This window comes from Gadus macrocephalus, chromosome 12, assembly GCF_031168955.1.
Source record: "Gadus macrocephalus chromosome 12, ASM3116895v1".
In the NCBI taxonomy this organism is placed as follows: Eukaryota; Metazoa; Chordata; class Actinopteri; order Gadiformes; family Gadidae; genus Gadus; species Gadus macrocephalus.
In genome coordinates, this window is record NC_082393.1 from 52,193 (window position 1) to 71,621 (window position 19,429).

At 48.0% G+C, this 19,429-nt stretch overlaps 2 protein-coding genes across 2 annotated transcripts; one reads left to right on the forward strand and one right to left on the reverse strand.

The window, feature by feature from the left end:
* Positions 1-411: 411 nt before the first annotated feature.
* dbt (dihydrolipoamide branched chain transacylase E2) lies at positions 412-8,504 on the reverse strand. The gene is made up of 11 exons (XM_060068091.1): positions 8,366-8,504; positions 7,280-7,394; positions 6,221-6,296; positions 4,627-4,808; positions 3,991-4,118; positions 3,182-3,410; positions 2,439-2,605; positions 1,808-1,885; positions 1,420-1,611; positions 1,259-1,330; positions 412-1,149 (listed from the first exon to the last, which is right to left on the reverse strand). The coding sequence occupies exons 1-11, from the start codon at positions 8,408-8,410 to the stop codon at positions 982-984; spliced, it is 1,452 nt and encodes a 483-aa protein (XP_059924074.1). The 5' UTR covers positions 8,411-8,504; the 3' UTR covers positions 412-981.
* Positions 8,505-8,861: 357 nt separating this feature from the next.
* Positions 8,862-17,433, forward strand: rtca (RNA 3'-terminal phosphate cyclase). Its single transcript, XM_060066484.1, has 11 exons — positions 8,862-9,054; positions 9,442-9,542; positions 9,999-10,142; positions 10,416-10,539; positions 11,680-11,738; positions 11,919-12,060; positions 13,121-13,242; positions 13,746-13,804; positions 15,858-15,952; positions 16,034-16,138; positions 17,035-17,433. Exons 1-11 carry the CDS (start codon positions 9,010-9,012, stop codon positions 17,131-17,133), a joined length of 1,095 nt encoding a protein of 364 aa, XP_059922467.1. The 5' UTR covers positions 8,862-9,009; the 3' UTR covers positions 17,134-17,433.
* Positions 17,434-19,429: the final 1,996 nt, after the last annotated feature.

The following is a 19,429-nucleotide window of genomic DNA, read 5'->3' on the forward strand; positions in this document are numbered from 1 at the left end:
CATCCTGGAGACCAGGCCTTCCACTGACACAACGAGGAACTGGATAGCATATATCATCCTGGAATGCTAGTCTACTGGGATAGCAAACTGGAATACTAGTCTACTGGGATACTTGTCTACTGGGATAGCATCCTGGAATACTAGTCTACTGGGATAGCATACTGGAATACTAGTCTACTGGGATAGCATCCTGGAATACTAGTCTACTGGGAAAGCAGACTAGTCAAATACCTGGGTATTTGGTTGGATGATAAACTGTCTTTTGGGGTCCATATTGACAGCCGTACATAATGTGCGTACAAAATATAATATAGTAACTTCATGAAAAGTAGCAAATTCTAGATACTACTGAATCCCATTCTGCTTTGTAACCTTTATAGGAGCTGCTGGAAAATGAAAGAAATCTGCTGATGTGTTTGTTATATTCTTTATTGCTAGGTAACAAGGCATAGATATATTATACATATATATATGCATTTCAGTTGAGGGTTAATAAAAGCATACCACAGGCGCGTTTAGTGACTTAATGGTCCTAACACCACTAACCTAACTAACACCACCACCACCACCTAGCACGTCGTAGAACACTTAAAGACGCTAAGGTAGAAAGACGCTCCATCACAAAGTGCAATCTTCTAGTCTTAGCCAGACCATTTCAGTTCATAAAGACAATACATACCCAACAGTTGCACTCGTTACTTTTAGACTTGTAACGTAGCGCACAAAAAACAGGATAAAATAGTCTGCTATCAAGAGACAAAGTTGTGTCGAACACCTGACTAACCCAAGGGAAAGTTCATAGCCCAAATAAAGGGTTAGCAGATGAAAGAGCGACCCCATAAGCCTCATCCACCAATCACACAGGAAAGAGGTGCCGTAACGTAAGGCCACGCCCACTGGAAGGAGGTGCTGTAACATAAGGCCACGCCCACAGGAAGGAACAAGGCATGGAGGGGGTCTTCAGGAGATGAGGCTGAGGTTTCATTTCAGATCCAGGACCATGGACGCTGGGTTCTCCAGGTACTGCCGCCACAGGTTGGAGAACCTGCACATGGTGGCCCCGTCGATGACCCTGTGGTCAGCCGACCAGCTGACGTTCAGAATGTGAGCTTTAACCAGCTCTCCGTTGGAGTCGAACCTTGGAAGGATCTGGAAGGGACCAGAAAGGTTTGATTAACATAGAACAAGGCATTCTTTTGGTTAGTGATGAGGACATAAATATGGTTCCAGATGTTTCCATGGTAGAAACAGGTCTCACCTGGATCTTGCCCAGAGCTCCGATGGCCACCTCAGGGGGAAGAATCACCGGCTTGGCATAAGTTCCTCCAATCTTATTCCGAAATGAAAGGAATTTCATCATTAGCCTATTAACGCAATTGCAGGCCTCGCCTCTCTACCTCAGAGCTAAAGGAGACTTACAGAGCCGATGTTGGAGAGCGTGAAGGTTCCTCCGGTCAGGTCGGAGGTCCCCAGCTGACCGGAGGACCCCAGCACCTGGAGGCGGTTCAGCTCTCTGGCGATCTCAAACACGCTGAGAAGCTGAACGTTCTTCACGTTCGGCACCAGCAAACCCTGGCTGGTGTCCATGGCCAGGCCGATGTTGTGAGCCGCCTACACAACAACATTCAAAATCACTTCACAGCAGCAACTATTGGGTTAGGGTTCTAACCCTAACCCAACTGTAGGTCGCCTAGAGTAGATACCGGTTTTAAATAGACTAAAAAAGAGTAGAATCCCATTCTCCACCGACTTAGGAGTAGGAACGTATAGTATAGTAGACAGATGTTCTCAGAGCTCCTATGCTGACCTTGTAGGTGATGTTCTGACTGGCCTCGTCCAGAGACGCGTTGAGGACGGGGAAGTGGAGCAGGCCGAGGGACGCCGCCTGCAGACCAAGAACATCATCAAAGAGATCCCAGGGACCCAGAGACAGAGGGACAGAATCTCCAGAGACAGAGAGACAGCAAGCCTAGAGACCCAGAGCCAGAGACAGAGAGCCAGAGACAGAGAGCCCAGAGACAGAGAGCCCAGACACAGAGAGACAGAGAGACAGAGACCCAGAGACAGAGAGAGCCAGAGCCAGAGAGACAGAGAGCCCAGAGACATAGAGCCCAGAGCCAGAGAGACAGAGAGCCCAGAGACATAGAGCCCAGAGACAGAGAGAGCCCAGAGACAGAGAGAGCCCAGAGACAGAGAGAGCCCAGAGACAGAGAGAGCCCAGAGACAGAGAGAGCCCAGAGACAGAGAGAGCCCAGAGACAGAGAGAGCCCAGAGACAGAGAGAGCCCAGAGACAGAGCCAGAGAGAGACAGAGACAGAGAGCCCAGAGACAGAGAGAGCCCAGAGACAGAGAGAGCCCAGAGACAGAGAGAGCCCAGAGACAGAGAGAGCCCAGAGACAGAGAGAGCCCAGAGACAGAGACAGCGAGCCAGACCTCACCTTGATGAAGAAGGGCATGTAGCTGAGTTTAACGCCACGAGCCTCACTGATGCCCCTGAGATCTGATCTCAGAGCAGCCAAGCGACTCAGGTCCACCTCGTCACAGAGGCCAAAGTGGGGGATCTTCAAGGCCGCCGTCATCGTCTTCATCATGGCTCTATGGAAGCCTGTCCAGAAACAAGAAGAATGAACCATCATGAGGTACTCCTCCTCATCAGTACTACTACTACTACTACTACTACTACTACTACTACAGTGGCGTAGTAGTACTATACAGTAGTAGCACAGTGGGGTACTAGTTCTACTACAGTGGGGTACTAGTACTACTACAGTGGGGTACTAGTACTACTACAGTGGGGTACTAGTACTACTACAGTGGGGTACTAGTACTACTACAGTGGGGTACTAGTACTACTACAGTGGGGTACTAGTTCTACTACAGTGGGGTACTAGTACTACTACAGTGGGGTACTAGTACTACTACAGTGGGGTACTAGTACTACTACAGTGGGGTACTAGTACTACTACAGTGGGGTACTAGTACTACTACAGTGGAGTACTAGTACTACTACAGTGGGGTACTAGTACTACTACAGTGGGGTACTAGTACTACTACAGTGGGGTACTAGTACTACTACAGTGGGGTACTAGTACTACTACAGTGGAGTACTAGTACTACTACAGTGGGGTACTAGTACTACTACAGTGGGGTACTAGTACTACACTGGTGCAGTGTCCTCTACCTTTCAGAGGCTCGGTGACATCCTGGTTGCTGAGGACTGGTTGGGGCCTGGCTGGCAGGCTGGCTGGCAGGCTGGCTGGCTGCACCTCCTTTGGTCTTTGGGACTCACGGGTCTCATGGAATGGAGATGGAGGCAAGATGGCTCCCGTCTGCTTTGCCAGAAAGTTGAGAATATCCTCCTTGAGAATGCGTCCATCTTTCCCAGTCCCGACAACTTCGCTCAGTTTGATCTGACAGGAGAAAAATGGAGTTAAGACCCAACAGCTAGATACCGACAAGCTATTGCTGGCTATATTATCAGGTCAGATACCAAACAAGCTAATGCTAATGATATTACCAGTGCTAGATACCAAACAAGCTAATGCTAATGATATTATCAGGCCTAGATACCAAACGAGCTAATGCTATTGATATTACCAGGGCTAGATACCAAACGAGTTAATGCTAATGATATTATCAGGGCTAAAAACCAAACAAGCTAATGCTAATGATATTACCAGGCCTAGATACCAAACGAGCTAATGCTATTGATGTTACCAGGGCTAAATACCAAAACCAGACCTTCTGTTAATGATATTATCAGAATCTACTGTATATGTTGTTTACGGTTCTATTCTACTACAAGTTCTTTAAGATTATATTCTAGTACGCATTATGTTTAAGGTTATATTCTGGGTACTGGGTTGTTTAAGGTTTTAGGGTTAGGATTAGTTCTAGTTGTATGTTGTGTTTAAGGTTCTATTCTAAGGTTCTATTTTCGGGTTGCGTTTCAGGTTCTAGGGTTAGTTCTAGTTGTACGTTTGGTCCTACGTTGTTCTCCAGGGCCAGTCTCCGGACTGCGGGTGTGGCCTGGGTCTTATGGCCTTTGATCTCCTGATGGGTGTGCTCCTCACGAGACATGGCCGGGGTCTCCACAACGTCTTCCTCCTGGGCCACTTCTGGAAAATGACATAAAACATATCGTACATGTAGAACCTCTGCAGCCTCTATAGCAAATAGAAAATATGCAACACACATAGAATATACATGTATCACACAGAGATAGGGTTAGCCTACCAGACTAGAGATAGGGTTAGCCTACCAGACTATAGAGATAGGGTTAGCCTACCAGAGATAGGGTTAGCCTACCAGACTAGAGATAGGGTTAGCCTACCAGACTAGAGATAGGGTTAGCCTACCAGACTAGAGATAGGGTTAGCCTACCAGACTACAGAGATAGGGTTAGCCTACCAGACTAAATCAGGACCTTCTCATTACCCGGTATCATCAGGACCCTCTCATTACCCGGTATCATCAGGACCCTCTCATTACCCGGTATCATCAGGACCCTCTCATTACCCGGTATCATCACAACCTTCTCATTACCCGGCATCATCACAACCTTCTCAATACCCGGTATCATCACGACCCTCTCATTACCCGGTATCATCACAACCTTCTCAATACCTGGCCCGGTGTCGGTCTCGATGTCCACCAGGGGCTTCCCCACCAGCGCTGTGTCGTCCGCGGCGTAGTGCAGTCTGCGGATGACGCCGTCGTAGCGGCTGGTGATGGTGACGGACGCCTTGTCGCTCTGCACCTCACATATGCTGTCGAACTGGGAAACCTTGTCGCCCTCCTTAACGTACCTGAAGAGACCAGGGATCAGCAGGAGACACCAGGGGTCAGCAGGAGACACCAGGGGTCACCAGGGGTCAGCAGGAGACACCAGGGGTCACCAGGAGACACCAGGGGTCAGCAGGAGACACCAGGGGTCACCAGGACACACCAGGGGTCACCAGGAGACACCAGGGGTCAACAGGAGACACCAGGGGTCAGCAGGAGACACCAGGGGTCAGCAGGAGACACCAGGGGTCACCAGGGGACACCAGGGGTCACCAGGGATCACCAGGGATCACTAGGGATCAGCAGGAGACACCAGGGGTCACCAGGAGACACCAGGGGTCACCAGGAGACACCAGGGGTCACCAGGGATCACCAGGGATCACTAGGGATCAGCAGGAGACACCAGGGGTCACCAGGAGACACCAGTTATTTTGGTCTGCAAGTGTGACACGTTGGACGCACACATACTGCATGAATGCTTGAAGTAGTAAACGCGGAAGTAAGGCGGAAGGTAGTTTGCGACGTCAGTTCAAGACGACCCCACTGATTGGTCAAATTTGCGGGAAAGTTGCGGTGGTTGGTGAAAATTGCGACACCGCCCTGAATTTGCGGTGATTGGTTGATGTTGCGCTGAATTTGCAAATCGCAACATGGCGAAATCCTGGATGGTCTGTTAAATGGTTGAACTGCCCATTCAAGGCCCTGATATACTTCGAACTGATTTTTTTTAGCTTGGTTGCAAAGGCTGTGGAACATCTGCCGAATTCTACAGAAAATGTTGATCTGATTGCACCGGACTCGCCATTTCTGCTGCTTCATTGAATCTGTTTGGTGTGTGCATGTGCGTGCGTGCGTGTGTGGTCATGGCGCGCGTGCCCTGGCTTGTGTTTGAAAACACTGGCTATGATGGGCTACCATGAAACATGAATCTGCCTTAGCCAATCATAATCGCTTTTCTCATTGTTAACCCACCCGGTCTCCTCCCGAGCAGTTTGTGTTGGGAACCAGGGGTGCGTTCGGATTACTCAGTTTATTCAATCAATTCGTAGTAACGCACAGCATTTAATGTAGAGTAACGGTAACGGCGTGGTAACGGCGTTGTAACGACGGTAACAGTAATTAGTTAGATTACCCTGTCACTAAAAAAATAACGGCGTTACCTAACCCCGTTCTTTTGAATCCAAGGGTCACAAGGATTCACCAGGGGTCACCAGGGGTCACCAGGAGACTCTCTGTGGACCCATTTTACTGATCCCTCAACTGTAAAATCAGGTGAGATTTTTTTTATTTAAAAAAAAAAGGTACAAAATATATTGATGAACATAAAAAAAAGAAAAAAAAAAGTTAATATACAGGATTATAGCCGTAGGCTCATTTCTATCCTTATTCCCTTAGTTAGGGTTAAGGTTAACCCCAACCCTATAAGGACACTCACCATTCCTTCACTACGACCTCCATGATTCCTTCTCCGATGTCGGACAGTTTGAACTGCATGATGGGTCCGCTCCACGCTACGGGGCAGAGAAGAGGTGAAAACACCAAGAGGGGTTCTTTCTAGATCTAGGGTTAGTGTTGGGGGCCAAGGTGAGTTCTAGGGCTAGTTCTAGGGTTAAGGTTAGTTCTAGGGTTAAGGTTAGCGCTAGGGTTAAGGTTAGCGCTAGGGTTAAGGTTAGCGCTAGGGTTAAGGTTAATAGTAGGGTTAAGGTTAATAGTAGGGTTAAGGTGAGTGCTAGGGTTAGTTATATGGCTACTCAGATGGTTAGGGGCTAGGGTTGGTTAGGGTTAAGCAGTAAGAGACCATCGTACCGCATCACATAATAGGAGCATGCGTACAATAACAGGATTTAATTTAATGGATCGGTCCGTTGTCACGATACCCAGTCCAGCTGTTGGCGTCAGTGTCAGACCGAAATCAGATATCAATATCAGTGCATTAAAGGCTAAGGGCTAAGGTGAGTGCTAGGGTTAAGGTTCTAGTGTTAAGGTTGTGGGGTTAAGGTTGTGGGGTTAAGGTTGTGGGGTTAAGGTTGTGGGGTTAAGGTTGTGGGGTTAAGGTTGTGGGGTTAAGGTTCTGGGGTTAAGGTTCTGGGGTTAAGGTTCTGGGGATAAGGTTCTGGGGATAAGGTTCTAGGGGTTAAGGTTCTAGGGGTTAAGGTTCTAGGGGTAAGGTTCTGGGGTTAAGGTTCTGGGGTTGAGGTTCTGGGGTTAAGGTTCTGGGGTTAAGGTTCTGGGGATAAGGTTCTAGGGGTTAAGGTTCTAGGGGTTAAGGTTCTAGGGGTAAGGTTCTGGGGTTAAGGTTCTGGGGTTAAGGTTCTGGGGTTAAGGTTCTGGGGTTAAGGTTCTGGGGTTAAGGTTCTGGGGTTAAGGTTCTGGGGATAAGTTTCTGGGGTTAAGGTTCTAGGGTTAAGGTTCTGGGGCTGGGCTTTGTAGCACTACAGCCCAATCTGATGTTTTCTAGAGTTGGTTTCAAGAGTTGCATCTTGAGGTTATTTACCACTGGTTGTATGGAAGAGCCTCTCATTGTAGAGGTTGGACAGGCAGGCCCGCGGGGGCTGGTCCCTGGTGGCTTTAAAGACCCGCACACACCGACGCTTGTAGTGGTGGGAGAGCTGAGAGACCAAGAACAACCAGGAGACTATTGACACCATTATAGAATATAGAGCCCACTTATTGACACCATTATAGAATATAGAGCCCACTTATTGACACCATTATAGAATATAGGGCACACTTATTGACACCATTATAGAATATAGAGCCCACTTATTTACACCATTATATAATATAGAGCCCACTTATTGACACCATTATAGAATATAGAGCCCACTTATTGACACCATTATAGAATATAGAGCCCACTTATTGACACCATTATAGAATATAGAGCCCACTTATTTACACCATTATATAATATAGAGCCCACTTATTGACACCATTATAGAATATAGAGCCCACTTATTGACACCATTATAGAATATAGGGCCCACTTATTGACACCATTATAGAATATAGAGCCCACTTATTGACACCATTATAGAATATAGAGCCCACTTATTGACACCATTATAGAATATAGAAAAATACTGTAAAAGGTTTCAAATCTAAAACCCTGTTATGATAATGTTGTGGTAGGGTAATTATCATGTTATAGTAAGGTTGTAGTCTTTTGATTGTGAGGTTGTGCTGTTATAGCCACGGTAGGGTAATTCTATGGTCATTAGGTCATGTTATGGTTATTAGGGTAATGTTATGGTGTTTTATGATAAAGTTGGGCTATGTTATTATCATTATCGTACGGTTGTTGTCGTTTTCTGGTGAGGTTCTGATGTTGTGGTAATGTTAAGGTCATTAGGGTAATGTTATGTCGCTCATTTGGGTAATGTAATGGTACTGTCATGGTCATTATGATTATGTGTGGAATAGTTGAATTGGGTTTGTTACAGATGTACTTTATCAAAGTACTAGTCTTTTGGATTGTTAAAAATAAACCCAACAGCTCAATTATAGCAAATATATAAAGATGTGTTCCTTAATAACATGCATGATCCCTTGGTAACATAACAGATAAATGATAACTTACCAGTCTTCTCACTAAACTAACTGAGCACCTTGTAACCGCCGCCATCTTGCCTCCTTGTAGCCCAGGGTGTGACGTAATCCACACGCCCCTTTGAGCAGCCAATCGCGTGTCGTCTTCTTCTTCGTAGCCATTATGGAGTTGAAAGACGTCCTGATGACGCAATACCGCCCCCTGCTTGGGTCAGCTGCACGTTGGACCTAACCCCCTAACCCTCAAGTTAGTAGAAGAAACAACCTAACGGTTTCACCATACATCATAGATTCGTTTTAAATGTATTCAGGTTAACGAGTTAATCATTGGTAGAGGAATGAATCATGGATGCATAATGACAACATGTGGATAGATGACTTAATATAATATATAGAAATATTAGTATAAACAATGATCTCCCTTCAGGCCAGCAGGGGGCGTAAAGGCTCTGCTGGGAAACCAGTCCGGACCAGCAGGGGGCGGTAATGCTGTGGTGGGAAACCAGTCCGGACCTGCAGGGGGCGATAAGGCTCTGGTGTGAAACTATTCCGGAGAAGAAGAAATAAAAACACTCTCATTCTCTAGCTTACACACATCTGGTCTTATTAGTGAAAATAGATCGATATTAGTAATATTACGATAGTTGCTATACTTTAAAACTCCCCAGCAGCAGAATGGACTCGACAACTCTGGAGGTGGACGGTAGTGTGATGGAGGGAGTGAGTAGTTCCGGAGAAATATATATATAAAGTACCCCCGTATATATTTCTGTAACCCATGAAGTACCCCGTGTGTTCTCATTGTACATCATATTGATAAACTAGATATGAACATATATATAACCCATGAAACATGTGTACGCTGTTTGCTCTTAGTCAATTGTACATCTTAGTAATATAGTAGATATATAATAATGATGTACGCGTTATCGAGCCATTCTCCTGTATAAACTAACGCGTTATCGAGCTCTTCTCCAGTATAAACTAACTCGTTATCGAGCTCTTCGCCAGTATAAACTAACTTGTTATTGACCCCTTCTGCAGTTTAAACTAACTCGTTATCGAGCCCTCTCTTGTATAAACTAAGGCGTTAGAATTGGTTTCCAGGGCGGACAGATCCTAAGGGTTTCCGCGGCGCTGAGCTGCATCACTGGAACCGCCATCAAGATCAGCAAGATCCGAGCCGGCCGAACCACTCCAGGACTCAGGTAGTTAAGACTAGTTAACCCTAACCCCAGGACTCCGGTAACCTAGTTAACCCAAGTTAAACCTTAATCCCGTATTGAGGTATCCTAGTTAAGACAGTTAACCTAACTCCAGGAGGCCGTTATCCCTAACTGAAGGACTGAGGTAACCTAGTCAACGATAGTTAAGACCAGTTAACCCTAGATAAAATCAGTTAATCCTAGTTAAAACCAGTCAACCCTAGCTCTAGGACTAAGGTCACTTGGTTAACCCTTGTTAATACCGGTTAACCCTAGTTAAGACCAGGTCATCCTAACTCTATGACTAAGGTAACTTGGTTAACCCAAGTTAAGACCAAGGCTAGCTGTAGTAGACGGTGTTAACCGATGGGACCAGAGAGGGTTAGGGCTAGGATGTATTCTGGTATATGAACACGGACTGAATCAGATTGTAACTAAACGACTATCTGTTCCCTCCAGGCCGCAGCACCTTTGTGGCCTGCAGCTGCTTCGAGACATTTGTGCCGGAAGTCTTGATGGAGCAGCCATCGGCTCCACAGAGATAACCCTGAACCCGGGAAAGATCACCTCTGGGGACCACCTCGCAGACCCCCAGACTGCAGGGTTAGTGGAATCATTACTCTAGTTTACTCTAGTTAACCAGACCGCCGGGTCAGTCCAAACATTACTCTAGTTAACTAATACATTTCTCTTGTTTACTGTAGTTAACCAGAATGCTGGGTATGTTTAAACATTACTCTAGTTAACCAGACTTTTAGGGCAGTAGAAACATTACTCTAGTTTACTAGCTGGGTCAGTTGCTTTATTCCTGTAGTCCACTAGACTAGTGGGTCAGTAGGTTATCCCAACCAGTCCTAACGAGTGGTCTGTCTTTAGGAGTGTGGGGCTGCTGCTCCAGGCGTCACTCCCCTGTGCCTTGTTCACCGACGCCTCGACACAGCTCTGTCTGAAGGGAGGGACCAACGCCGAGATGGCTCCTCAGATTGACTACACTGTGAAGGTAACGGCTGTCTGTAGACCAGGCTGTCTGTAGACCACGCTGTCTGTAGACCAGGCTGTCTGTAGACCACGCTGTCTGTGGACCACGCTGTCTGTGGACCAGGCTGTCTGTAGACCAGGCTGTCTGTGGACCACGCTGTCTGTGGACCAGGCTGTCTGTGGACCAGGCTGTCTGTAGACCAGGCTGTCTGTGGACCACGCTGTCTGTGGACCACGCTGTCTGTGGACCAGGCTGTCTGTGGACCAGGCTGTCTGTAGACCAGGCTGTCTGTAGACCAGGCTGTCTGTAGACCAGGCTGTCTGTGGACCAGGCTGTCTGTGGACCAGGCTGTCTGTGGACCAGGCTGTCTGTGGACCACGCTGTCTGTGGACCAGGCTGTCTGTGGACCAGGCTGTCTGTAGACCAGGCTGTCTGTGGACCACGCTGTCTGTGGACCAGGCTGTCTGTGGACCACGCTGTCTGTGGACCACGCTGTCTGTGGACCAGGCTGTCTGTGGACCAGGCTGTCTGTAGACCAGGCTGTCTGTAGACCAGGCTGTCTGTAGACCAGGCTGTCTGTGGACCAGGCTGTCTGTAGACCAGGCTGTCTGTAGACCACGATGTCTGGACCACGCTGTCTGTGGACCACGCTGTCTGTGGACCAGGCTGTCTGTAGACCAGGCTGTCTGTGGACCAGGCTGTCTGTGGACCACGCTGTCTGTGGACCAGGCTGTCTGTGGACCAGGCTGTCTGTGGACCAGGCTGTCTGTGGACCAGGCTGTCTGTGGACCAGGCTGTCTGTGGACCAGGCTGTCTGTGGACCAGGCTGTCTGTGGACCAGGCTGTCTGTGGACCACGCTGTCTGTGGACCAGGCTGTCTGTGGACCAGGCTGTCTGTAGACCAGGCTGTCTGTAGACCAGGCTGTCTGTGGACCACGATGTCTGTGGACCACGCTGTCTGTGGACCAGGCTGTCTGTAGACCAGGCTGTCTGTGGACCAGGCTGTCTGTAGACCAGGCTGTCTGTGGACCAGGCTGTCTGTAGACCACGCTGTCTGTGGACCAGGCTGTCTGTGGACCAGGCTGTCTGTAGACCACGCTGTCTGTGGACCACGCTGTCTGTAGACTACAATTCATCCATTAATTCATATCTTTTTTTTAGGTCTTCAAGCCAACCCTGGAGAAGTTCGGCGTCCATTTTGATTGTGACGTTAAAATGAGGTAAATCAAGATGGGGTCCACATTATTAAAGGTTCCAAATTGCACTTTATACTGCCTTGCACTTAGCCGTTTGGTATTCCCTTGTCTTCAGGAGCTGTGAGTTGGTATAACGTGTGTTCACTCGTATTGTAAGCCTTGCGTGCTCCCAGATGTTCCAGCTGTATGTGTGACCATCCACAGGGGCTACTACCCTAAAGGGGGGGGAGAGGTGGTGGTGACGGTCAACCCCATCAAACAGCTGAGTCCCATCACCATGACGGAGAGAGGCACCATCACCAAGATCTATGGGCGGGCCTTCGTGGCTGGGGTGCTACCCTATAAGGTAACGCTAACAATACAACCTATAAGGTAACGCTAACGTTACAACCTGCAAGGTAACGCTACAACCTGCAAGGTAACGCTACAACCTGCAAGGTAACGCTACAACCTGCAAGGTAACGCTACAACCTGCAAGGTAACGCTACAACCTGCAAGGTAACGCTACAACCTGCAAGGTAACGCTACAACCTGCAAGGTAACGCTACAACCTGCAAGGTAACGCTACAACCTGCAAGGTAACGCTACAACCTGCAAGGTAACGCTACAACCTGCAAGGTAACGCTACAACCTGCAAGGTAACGCTACAACCTGTAAGGTAACGCTACAACCTGTAAGGTAACGCTACAACCTGTAAGGTAACGCTACAACCTGTAAGGTAACGCTACAACCTGTAAGGTAACGCTACAACCTGTAAGGTAACGCTACAACCTGTAAGGTAACGCTACAACCTGTAAGGTAACTCGACAACCTGTAAGGTAACGCTACAACCTGTAAGGTAACTCGACAACCTGTAAGGTAACGCGACAACCTGCAAGGTAACGCGACAACCTGCAAGGTAACGCGACAACCTGCAAGGTAACTCGACAACCTGCAAGGTAACTCGACAACCTGTAAGGTAACGCTAACCCTAATGCTACAACCTATAAGGTAACGCTAATGATACAACCTGTTAGGTAACGCTAACCCTAATGTTACAACCTATAAGGTAATGTTACAACGTATAAGGTAACGCTAATGCGACAACGTATAAGGTAATGATAATGCCACAACCTAAGAGGTATCTCTAAAGCAGATGATCTTACCCTAAATAGTAACACAAACCCTAAAACCTATAGGTTCTAACACAAATATAGAACAGTTCTTACCGTATGTTTTATTGACGGAGGTCCTTCATAGAGCAGCTATGTTGTGTGTAGCCTGACGCTGGCGGCTATGTTGTGTGTACCCTGAAGCTGGCGGCCATGTTGTATGTACCCTGAAGCTGGCGGCCATGTTGTGTATTCCCCTGAGGCTGGCGACCATGTTGTGTGTACCCTGACGCTGGCGGCCATGTTGTGTTGCAGCTGGCTAAGGACATGTCCACCGCAGCAGTGCGGACCATAAGGAGGGAGATCAAAGACCTCTACATCAGCATCCCCTCACTGCAGGAGAAGGACCAGGCCTGTGGGAACGGAAACGGCATCATGTAAACTAGCTTGACTAACCCATCACAATAACTTCACTAGTCACTAGTCTGAACATGTTAACTAGCTTGACTAACCCATCACAATAACTTCACTAGTCTGAACATGTTAACTAGCTTGACTAAACCTTCACCTTGACTTGACTAGTCATTGTCTGAACATGTAAACTAGTAACTCTGAACATGTTAACTAGTTACACTTGAGGAACGGTACTTGGATAACCCCTTAAAGAGCGTTCCCTTAACATTACTGTCGTGGATAACCCCTTAAAGAGCGTTCCCTTATCATTACTGTCGTGGATATACCCTTAAAGAGCGTTCCCTTATCATTACTGTCGTGGATAACCCCTTAAAGAGCGTTCCCTTAACATTACTGTCGTGGATAACCCCTTGAAGAGCGTTCCCTTAACATTACTCTTGTGGATAACCCCTTAAAGAGCGTTCCCTTAACATTAATGTCGTGGATAACCCCTTAAAGAGCGTTCCCTTATCATTCTGTCCTCCAGAATCATCGCAGAGTCCTCCACCGGCTGTGTGTTCGCAGGTTCATCTCTTGGAAAGAAAGGTGAGACGATTTCACACGGAACTGTAACCCTTGTACTGTACCCCTAACCCTAGGACTATACCCCTAGGACTGTACCCCTAACCCTGTGACTGTACCCCTAGGACTGTACCCCTAACCCTAGGACTGTACCCCCTGTACTGTACCCCTACCCCTACGAGTGTACTTGATGACTAACCTGTATGTTTGTACATCCTGGTCCTTAAAGATAGTACTTGGCATGGTGTAGCGTCTTATCCTAGCTCAGTGCATATAGGGTTAGGGTTAGCTAACCCTAACCCTAACCCTAACCCTAACCCTAGCTCAGTGCATATAGGGTTAGGGTTAGGGTTAGGGTTAGCTAACCCTAACCCTAACCCTAACCCTCCACCTCTGGGTTAGGGGACGGTCTCATAGTCCACCTCTGGGTTAGGGGACGGTCTCATAGTCCACCTCTGGGTTAGGACGGTCTCATAGTCCACCTCTGGGTTAGGACGGTCTCATAGTCCACCTCTGGGTTAGGGGACGGTCTCATAGTCCACCTCTGGGTTAGGGGACGGTCTCATAGTCCACCTCTGGGTTAGGACGGTCTCATAGTCCACCTCTGGGTTAGGACGGTCTCATAGTCCACCTCTGGGTTAGGACGGTCTCATAGTCCACCTCTGGGTTAGGACGGTCTCATAGTCCACCTCTGGGTTAGGGGACGGTCTCATAGTCCACCTCTGGGTTAGGGGACGGTCTCATAGTCCACCTCTGGGTTAGGGGACGGTCTCATAGTCCACCTCTGGGTTAGGGGACGGTCTCATAGTCCACCTCTGGGTTAGGACGGTCTCATAGTCCACCTCTGGGTTAGGACGGTCTCATAGTCCACCTCTGGGTTAGGACGGTCTCATAGTCCACCTCTGGGTTAGGGGACGGTCTCATAGTCCACCTCTGGGTTAGGACGGTCTCATAGCCCACCTCTGGGTTAGGACGGTCTCATAGTCCACCTCTGGGTTAGGACGGTCTCATAGTCCACCTCTGGGTTAGGACGGTCTCATAGTCCACCTCTGGGTTAGGACGGTCTCATAGTCCACCTCTGGGTTAGGACGGTCTCATAGTCCACCTCTGGGTTAGGACGGTCTCATAGTCCACCTCTGGGTTAGGGGACGGTCTCATAGTCCACCTCTGGGTTAGGGGACGGTCTCATAGTCCACCTCTGGGTTAGGACGGTCTCATAGTCCACCTCTGGGTTAGGAGACGGTCTCATAGTCCACCTCTGGGTTAGGATGGTCTCATAGTCCACCTCTGGGTTAGGACGGTCTCATAGTCCACCTCTGGGTTAGGACGGTCTCATAGTCCACCTCTGGGTTAGGACGGTCTCACAGTCCACCTCTGGGTTAGGACGGTCTCACAGTCCACCTCTGGGTTAGGACGGTCTCATAGTCCACCTCTGGGTTAGGACGGTCTCATAGTCCACCTCTGGGTTAGGACGGTCTCATAGTCCACCTCTGGGTTAGGACGGTCTCATAGTCCACCTCTGGGTTAGGGGACGGTCTCATAATCCACCTCTGGGTTAGGACGGTCTCATAGTCCACCTCTGGGTTAGGACGGTCTCATAGTCCACCTCTGGGTTAGGGGACGGTCTCATAGTCCACCTCTGGGTTAGGACGGTCTCATAGTCCACCTCTGGGTTAGGACGGTCTCATAGTCCACCTCTGGGTTAGGGGACGGTCTCATAGTCCACCTCTGGGTTAGGACGGTCTCATAGTCCACCTCTGGGTTAGGACGGTCTCATAGTCCACCTCTGGGTTAGGACGGTCTCATAGTCCACCTCTGGGTTAGGAGACGGTCTCATAGTCCACCTCTGGGTTAGGAGACGGTCTCATAGTCCACCTCTGGGTTAGGAGACGGTCTCATAGTCCACCTCTGGGTTAGGGGACGGTCTCATAGTCCACCTCTGGGTTAGGACGGTCTCATAGTCCACCTCTGGGTTAGGGGACGGTCTCATAGTCCACCTCTGGGTTAGGAGACGGTCTCATAGTCCACCTCTGGGTTAGGAGACGGTCTCATAGTCCACCTCTGTCCCGTGATGCAGGAGTGTACGCAGACAAGGTGGGCATCGAGGCTGCCGAGATGTTGTTGAGGAACCTCCGACATAACGGCTGTGTAGACGAGTTTCTACAAGACCAGGTAACCCTCAAGCTAACCTACTACAATCCTTCCCTGCTTTCCACAAGGTTTTACTCATTGTAACGTTTCCTTCACGCTCAGTTGATCATCTTCATGGCCTTGGCCAGCGGCACCTCCCGGATACGCTGCGGCCCCGTGACCCTGCACACCCAGACCGCCATCCACGTAGCGGAGCAGCTAACTCAGGTACCTCACCACGTAGCGCAGCAGCTAACTCAGGTACCTCACCACGTAGCGCAGCAGCTAACTCGGGCACCTCACCATGAAACCGGTAGACTGTGGGCTCTACCTGTAGGTCTAGACTGGGGGCTCTACCTGTAGGTCTAGACTGAGCTCTACCTGTAGGTCTAGACTGTGGGCTCTACCTGTAGGGCTAGACTGGGGGCTCTACCTGTAGGGCTAGACTGGGGGCTCTACCTGTAGGTCTAGACTGGGGGCTCTACCTGTAGGTCTAGACTGGGGGCTCTACCTGTAGGTCTAGACTGTGGGCTCTACCTGTAGGGCTAGACTGTGGGCTCTACCTGTAGGTCTAGACTGTGGGCTCTACCTGTAGGTCTAGACTGTGGGCTCTACCTGTAGGTCTAGACTGTGGGCTCTACCTGTAGGTCTAGACTGGGGGCTCTACCTGTAGGTCTAGACTGGGGGCTCTACCTGTAGGTCTAGACTGGGGGCTCTACCTGTAGGTCTAGACTGGGGGCTCTACCTGTAGGTCTAGACTGGGGGCTCTACCTGTAGGTCTAGACTGGGGGCTCTACCTGTAGGTCTAGACTGGGGGCTCTACCTGTAGGTCTAGACTGTGAGCTCTACCTGTAGGTCTAGACTGTGAGCTCTACCTGTAGGTCTAGACTGTGGGCTCTACCTGTAGGTCTAGACTGTGGGCTCTACCTGTAGGTCTAGACTGGGGGCTCTACCTGTAGGTCTAGACTGGGGGCTCTACCTGTAGGTCTAGACTGGGGGCTCTACCTGTAGGTCTAGACTGGGGGCTCTACCTGTAGGTCTAGACTGTGAGCTAGACATGTAAGTCTAGCTCTAGGTGAGGTAAATACAATTGCTGACTGCATTTTTTTATTTGTATTTTTCAGGCCAAGTTTACAATCTCCCAGTCAGACGACGATCAGACCAACAACCCCACCTTTATCATCGAATGTCAAGGAGCAGGACTCTCCAACCCTCACCTGTAGTACTCTAACCCTGGTACTAACCTGTAGTACTAACCCCTAACCCTAGGACCAACCTGTAGTACTGTACCCCTAACCCTAGTACTGTACCCCTAACCCTAGTACCCTAGTACTAACCTGTAGTACTTTACTCCACACCCTAGGACTATAGGACTAACTTGTAGGACTGCACCCCCTAACCCTAGGACTGTACCCCCTAACCCTAGGACTGTACCTCTAACCCTAGTACACTAGGACTTGCTATTGGCTGCTGTGTTTTCTTCAGTCTCAGGGCTTTCCTCAATAATAAAGTGATCCATGATTTATTGTGGTTGTATATCAGTGCTTTCAACTCACACACACACACCCCTGGGTATGGATTGATGTACGACTCACTAACCCCTGGGTATGGAGGGGTGTAGGACTCACTAACCCCTGGGTATGGAGGGCTGTAGGACTCACTCCAACAGGAGCCTTCTAATATACAGGTCATACTCGGAAAATTTTAATATTGTGCAAAAGTTCATTTATTTCAGTAATTCAACTTAAAAGGTCATACTAATACATTATGTAGACTCATTACATGCAAATTGAGATATTCCAAGCCTTTATTTGTTATAATTTTGAAGATTATGGCTTACAGTTTACGAAAACCCAAAATTCAAAATCTCAGAAAATTTGAATATACATGAAATCAATAAAAGGATTTTAAATAAAGAAATGATGGCCCTATGAAAAGAATAATCATGCATATGTACTCAGTACTTGGTTTGGGCCCCTATTGCAAGAATTACTGCCTTAATGCGGCGTGGCATGGATGCTATCCGCCTGTGGCTCTGCTGAGGTGTTATGGTGACCAGGATGCTTCAATAGAGGCCTTCAGCTCTGGCATTGTTTGGTCTCATGTCTTTCATCTTTCTCTTGGCAATGCCCCATAGGGGTTCAGGTCAGGCAAGTTTACTGGCGAATCAAGGACAGTAATCCCATGGTCATTGAACCAGGTTTTTGTAGTTTTGGCAGTGTGGGCAGGTGCCAAGTCCTGCTGGAAAATTAAGTCAGCATCCCCATAAAGATGGTCCGCTGAAGAAAGCATGAAGTGCTCTAAAATGTCCTGGTAGACGGCGGCGTTGACTCCGGTCTTAATAAAGCACAGTGGACCAACACCAGCAGATGACATGCCTCCCCAAACCAACACAGACTGTGGAAACTTCACACTGGACTTCAAGCATCTTGCATTCTGTGCCTCTCCAATCTTTCTCCAGACACTGGGACCTTGGTTTCCAAATGAGATGCAAAATTTGCTCTCATCCGAAAAGAGGACTTTGGACCATTGAGCAACAGACCAGTTATTTTTTTCTTTAACCCAGGTAAGACGCTTCTGACGTTTTTTTTCAGGAGCGGCTTGACAAGAGGAATACGACTTTTAAAGCCCATTTCACAGATTCGTCTATGTGTGGTGGCTCTTGATGCACTCAGTCCAGTCATTGTGAAGCTCTCCAACACTTTTGAAAGGTCTTTTGCGCACAATCCTCTCCAGGCTGCGGTCATCCCTGCTGCTTATGCACCTTTTCCTTCCACACTTTGCCCTTCCACTTAACTTTCTATTAATGTGCTTTGATACAGCACTTTGCGAACATCCAACTTCTTTTGCAATTACCTTCTGAGGCTTTCCCTCCTTGTGGAGGGTGTCAATGACGGTTTTCTGAACAACTGTCAGGTCAGCAGTCTTCCCCATGATTGTGAATCCTACTGAAGCAGGCTGAGAGACCATTTAAAGGCTCAGGAACTCTTTTCAGGTGTTTTGGATTAATTAGCTGATTCGAATGTGACACTTTGAGCCTACAATATGGAACCTTTTCACAATATTCAAATTTTCTGAGATTTTGAATTTGGGGTTTTAATAAATCGTAAGCAATAATCTTCAAAATTATAACAAATTAATGTTTGGAATATCTCACTTTGCATGTAATGAGTCTACATAATGTATTTGTTTGGGCTTTTAAGTTGAATTACTGAAATAAATGAACTTTTGCACGATATTCTAATTTTCGGAGTATGACCTGTATAGGGTTAGGGCTAACCCTAATACCTAATATATAGGGTTAGCCCTAACCCTAATACCTAATATATAGGGTTAGCCCTAACCCTAATACCTAATATATAGGGTTAGCCCTAACCCTAATACCTAATATATAGGGTTAGGGTTAACCCTAATATATAGGGTTAGGGTTAGCCCTAACCCTATATATTTGGTATTAAGGCTAACCCTAACCCTAATACCTAATATATAGGGTTAGGGTTAACCCTAATACCTAATATA

Coding starts and splice junctions, on each gene's coding strand:
- dbt (XM_060068091.1), bottom strand. CDS start 8,410: ATGGCGGCGGTTACAAGGTGCTCAGTTAGTTTAGTGAGAAGACTG. Junction 7,395..8,365: donor TTAGTTTAGTGAGAAGACTG/GTAAGTTATCAT, acceptor TTGGTCTCTCAG/CTCTCCCACCACTACAAGCG. Junction 1,331..1,419: donor CGCTCTCCAACATCGGCTCT/GTAAGTCTCCTT, acceptor TTTCGGAATAAG/ATTGGAGGAACTTATGCCAA.
- rtca (XM_060066484.1), top strand. CDS start 9,010: ATGGACTCGACAACTCTGGAGGTGGACGGTAGTGTGATGGAGGGA. Junction 10,143..10,415: donor GCAGACCCCCAGACTGCAGG/GTTAGTGGAATC, acceptor GTCTGTCTTTAG/GAGTGTGGGGCTGCTGCTCC. Junction 16,139..17,034: donor TAGCGGAGCAGCTAACTCAG/GTACCTCACCAC, acceptor TGTATTTTTCAG/GCCAAGTTTACAATCTCCCA.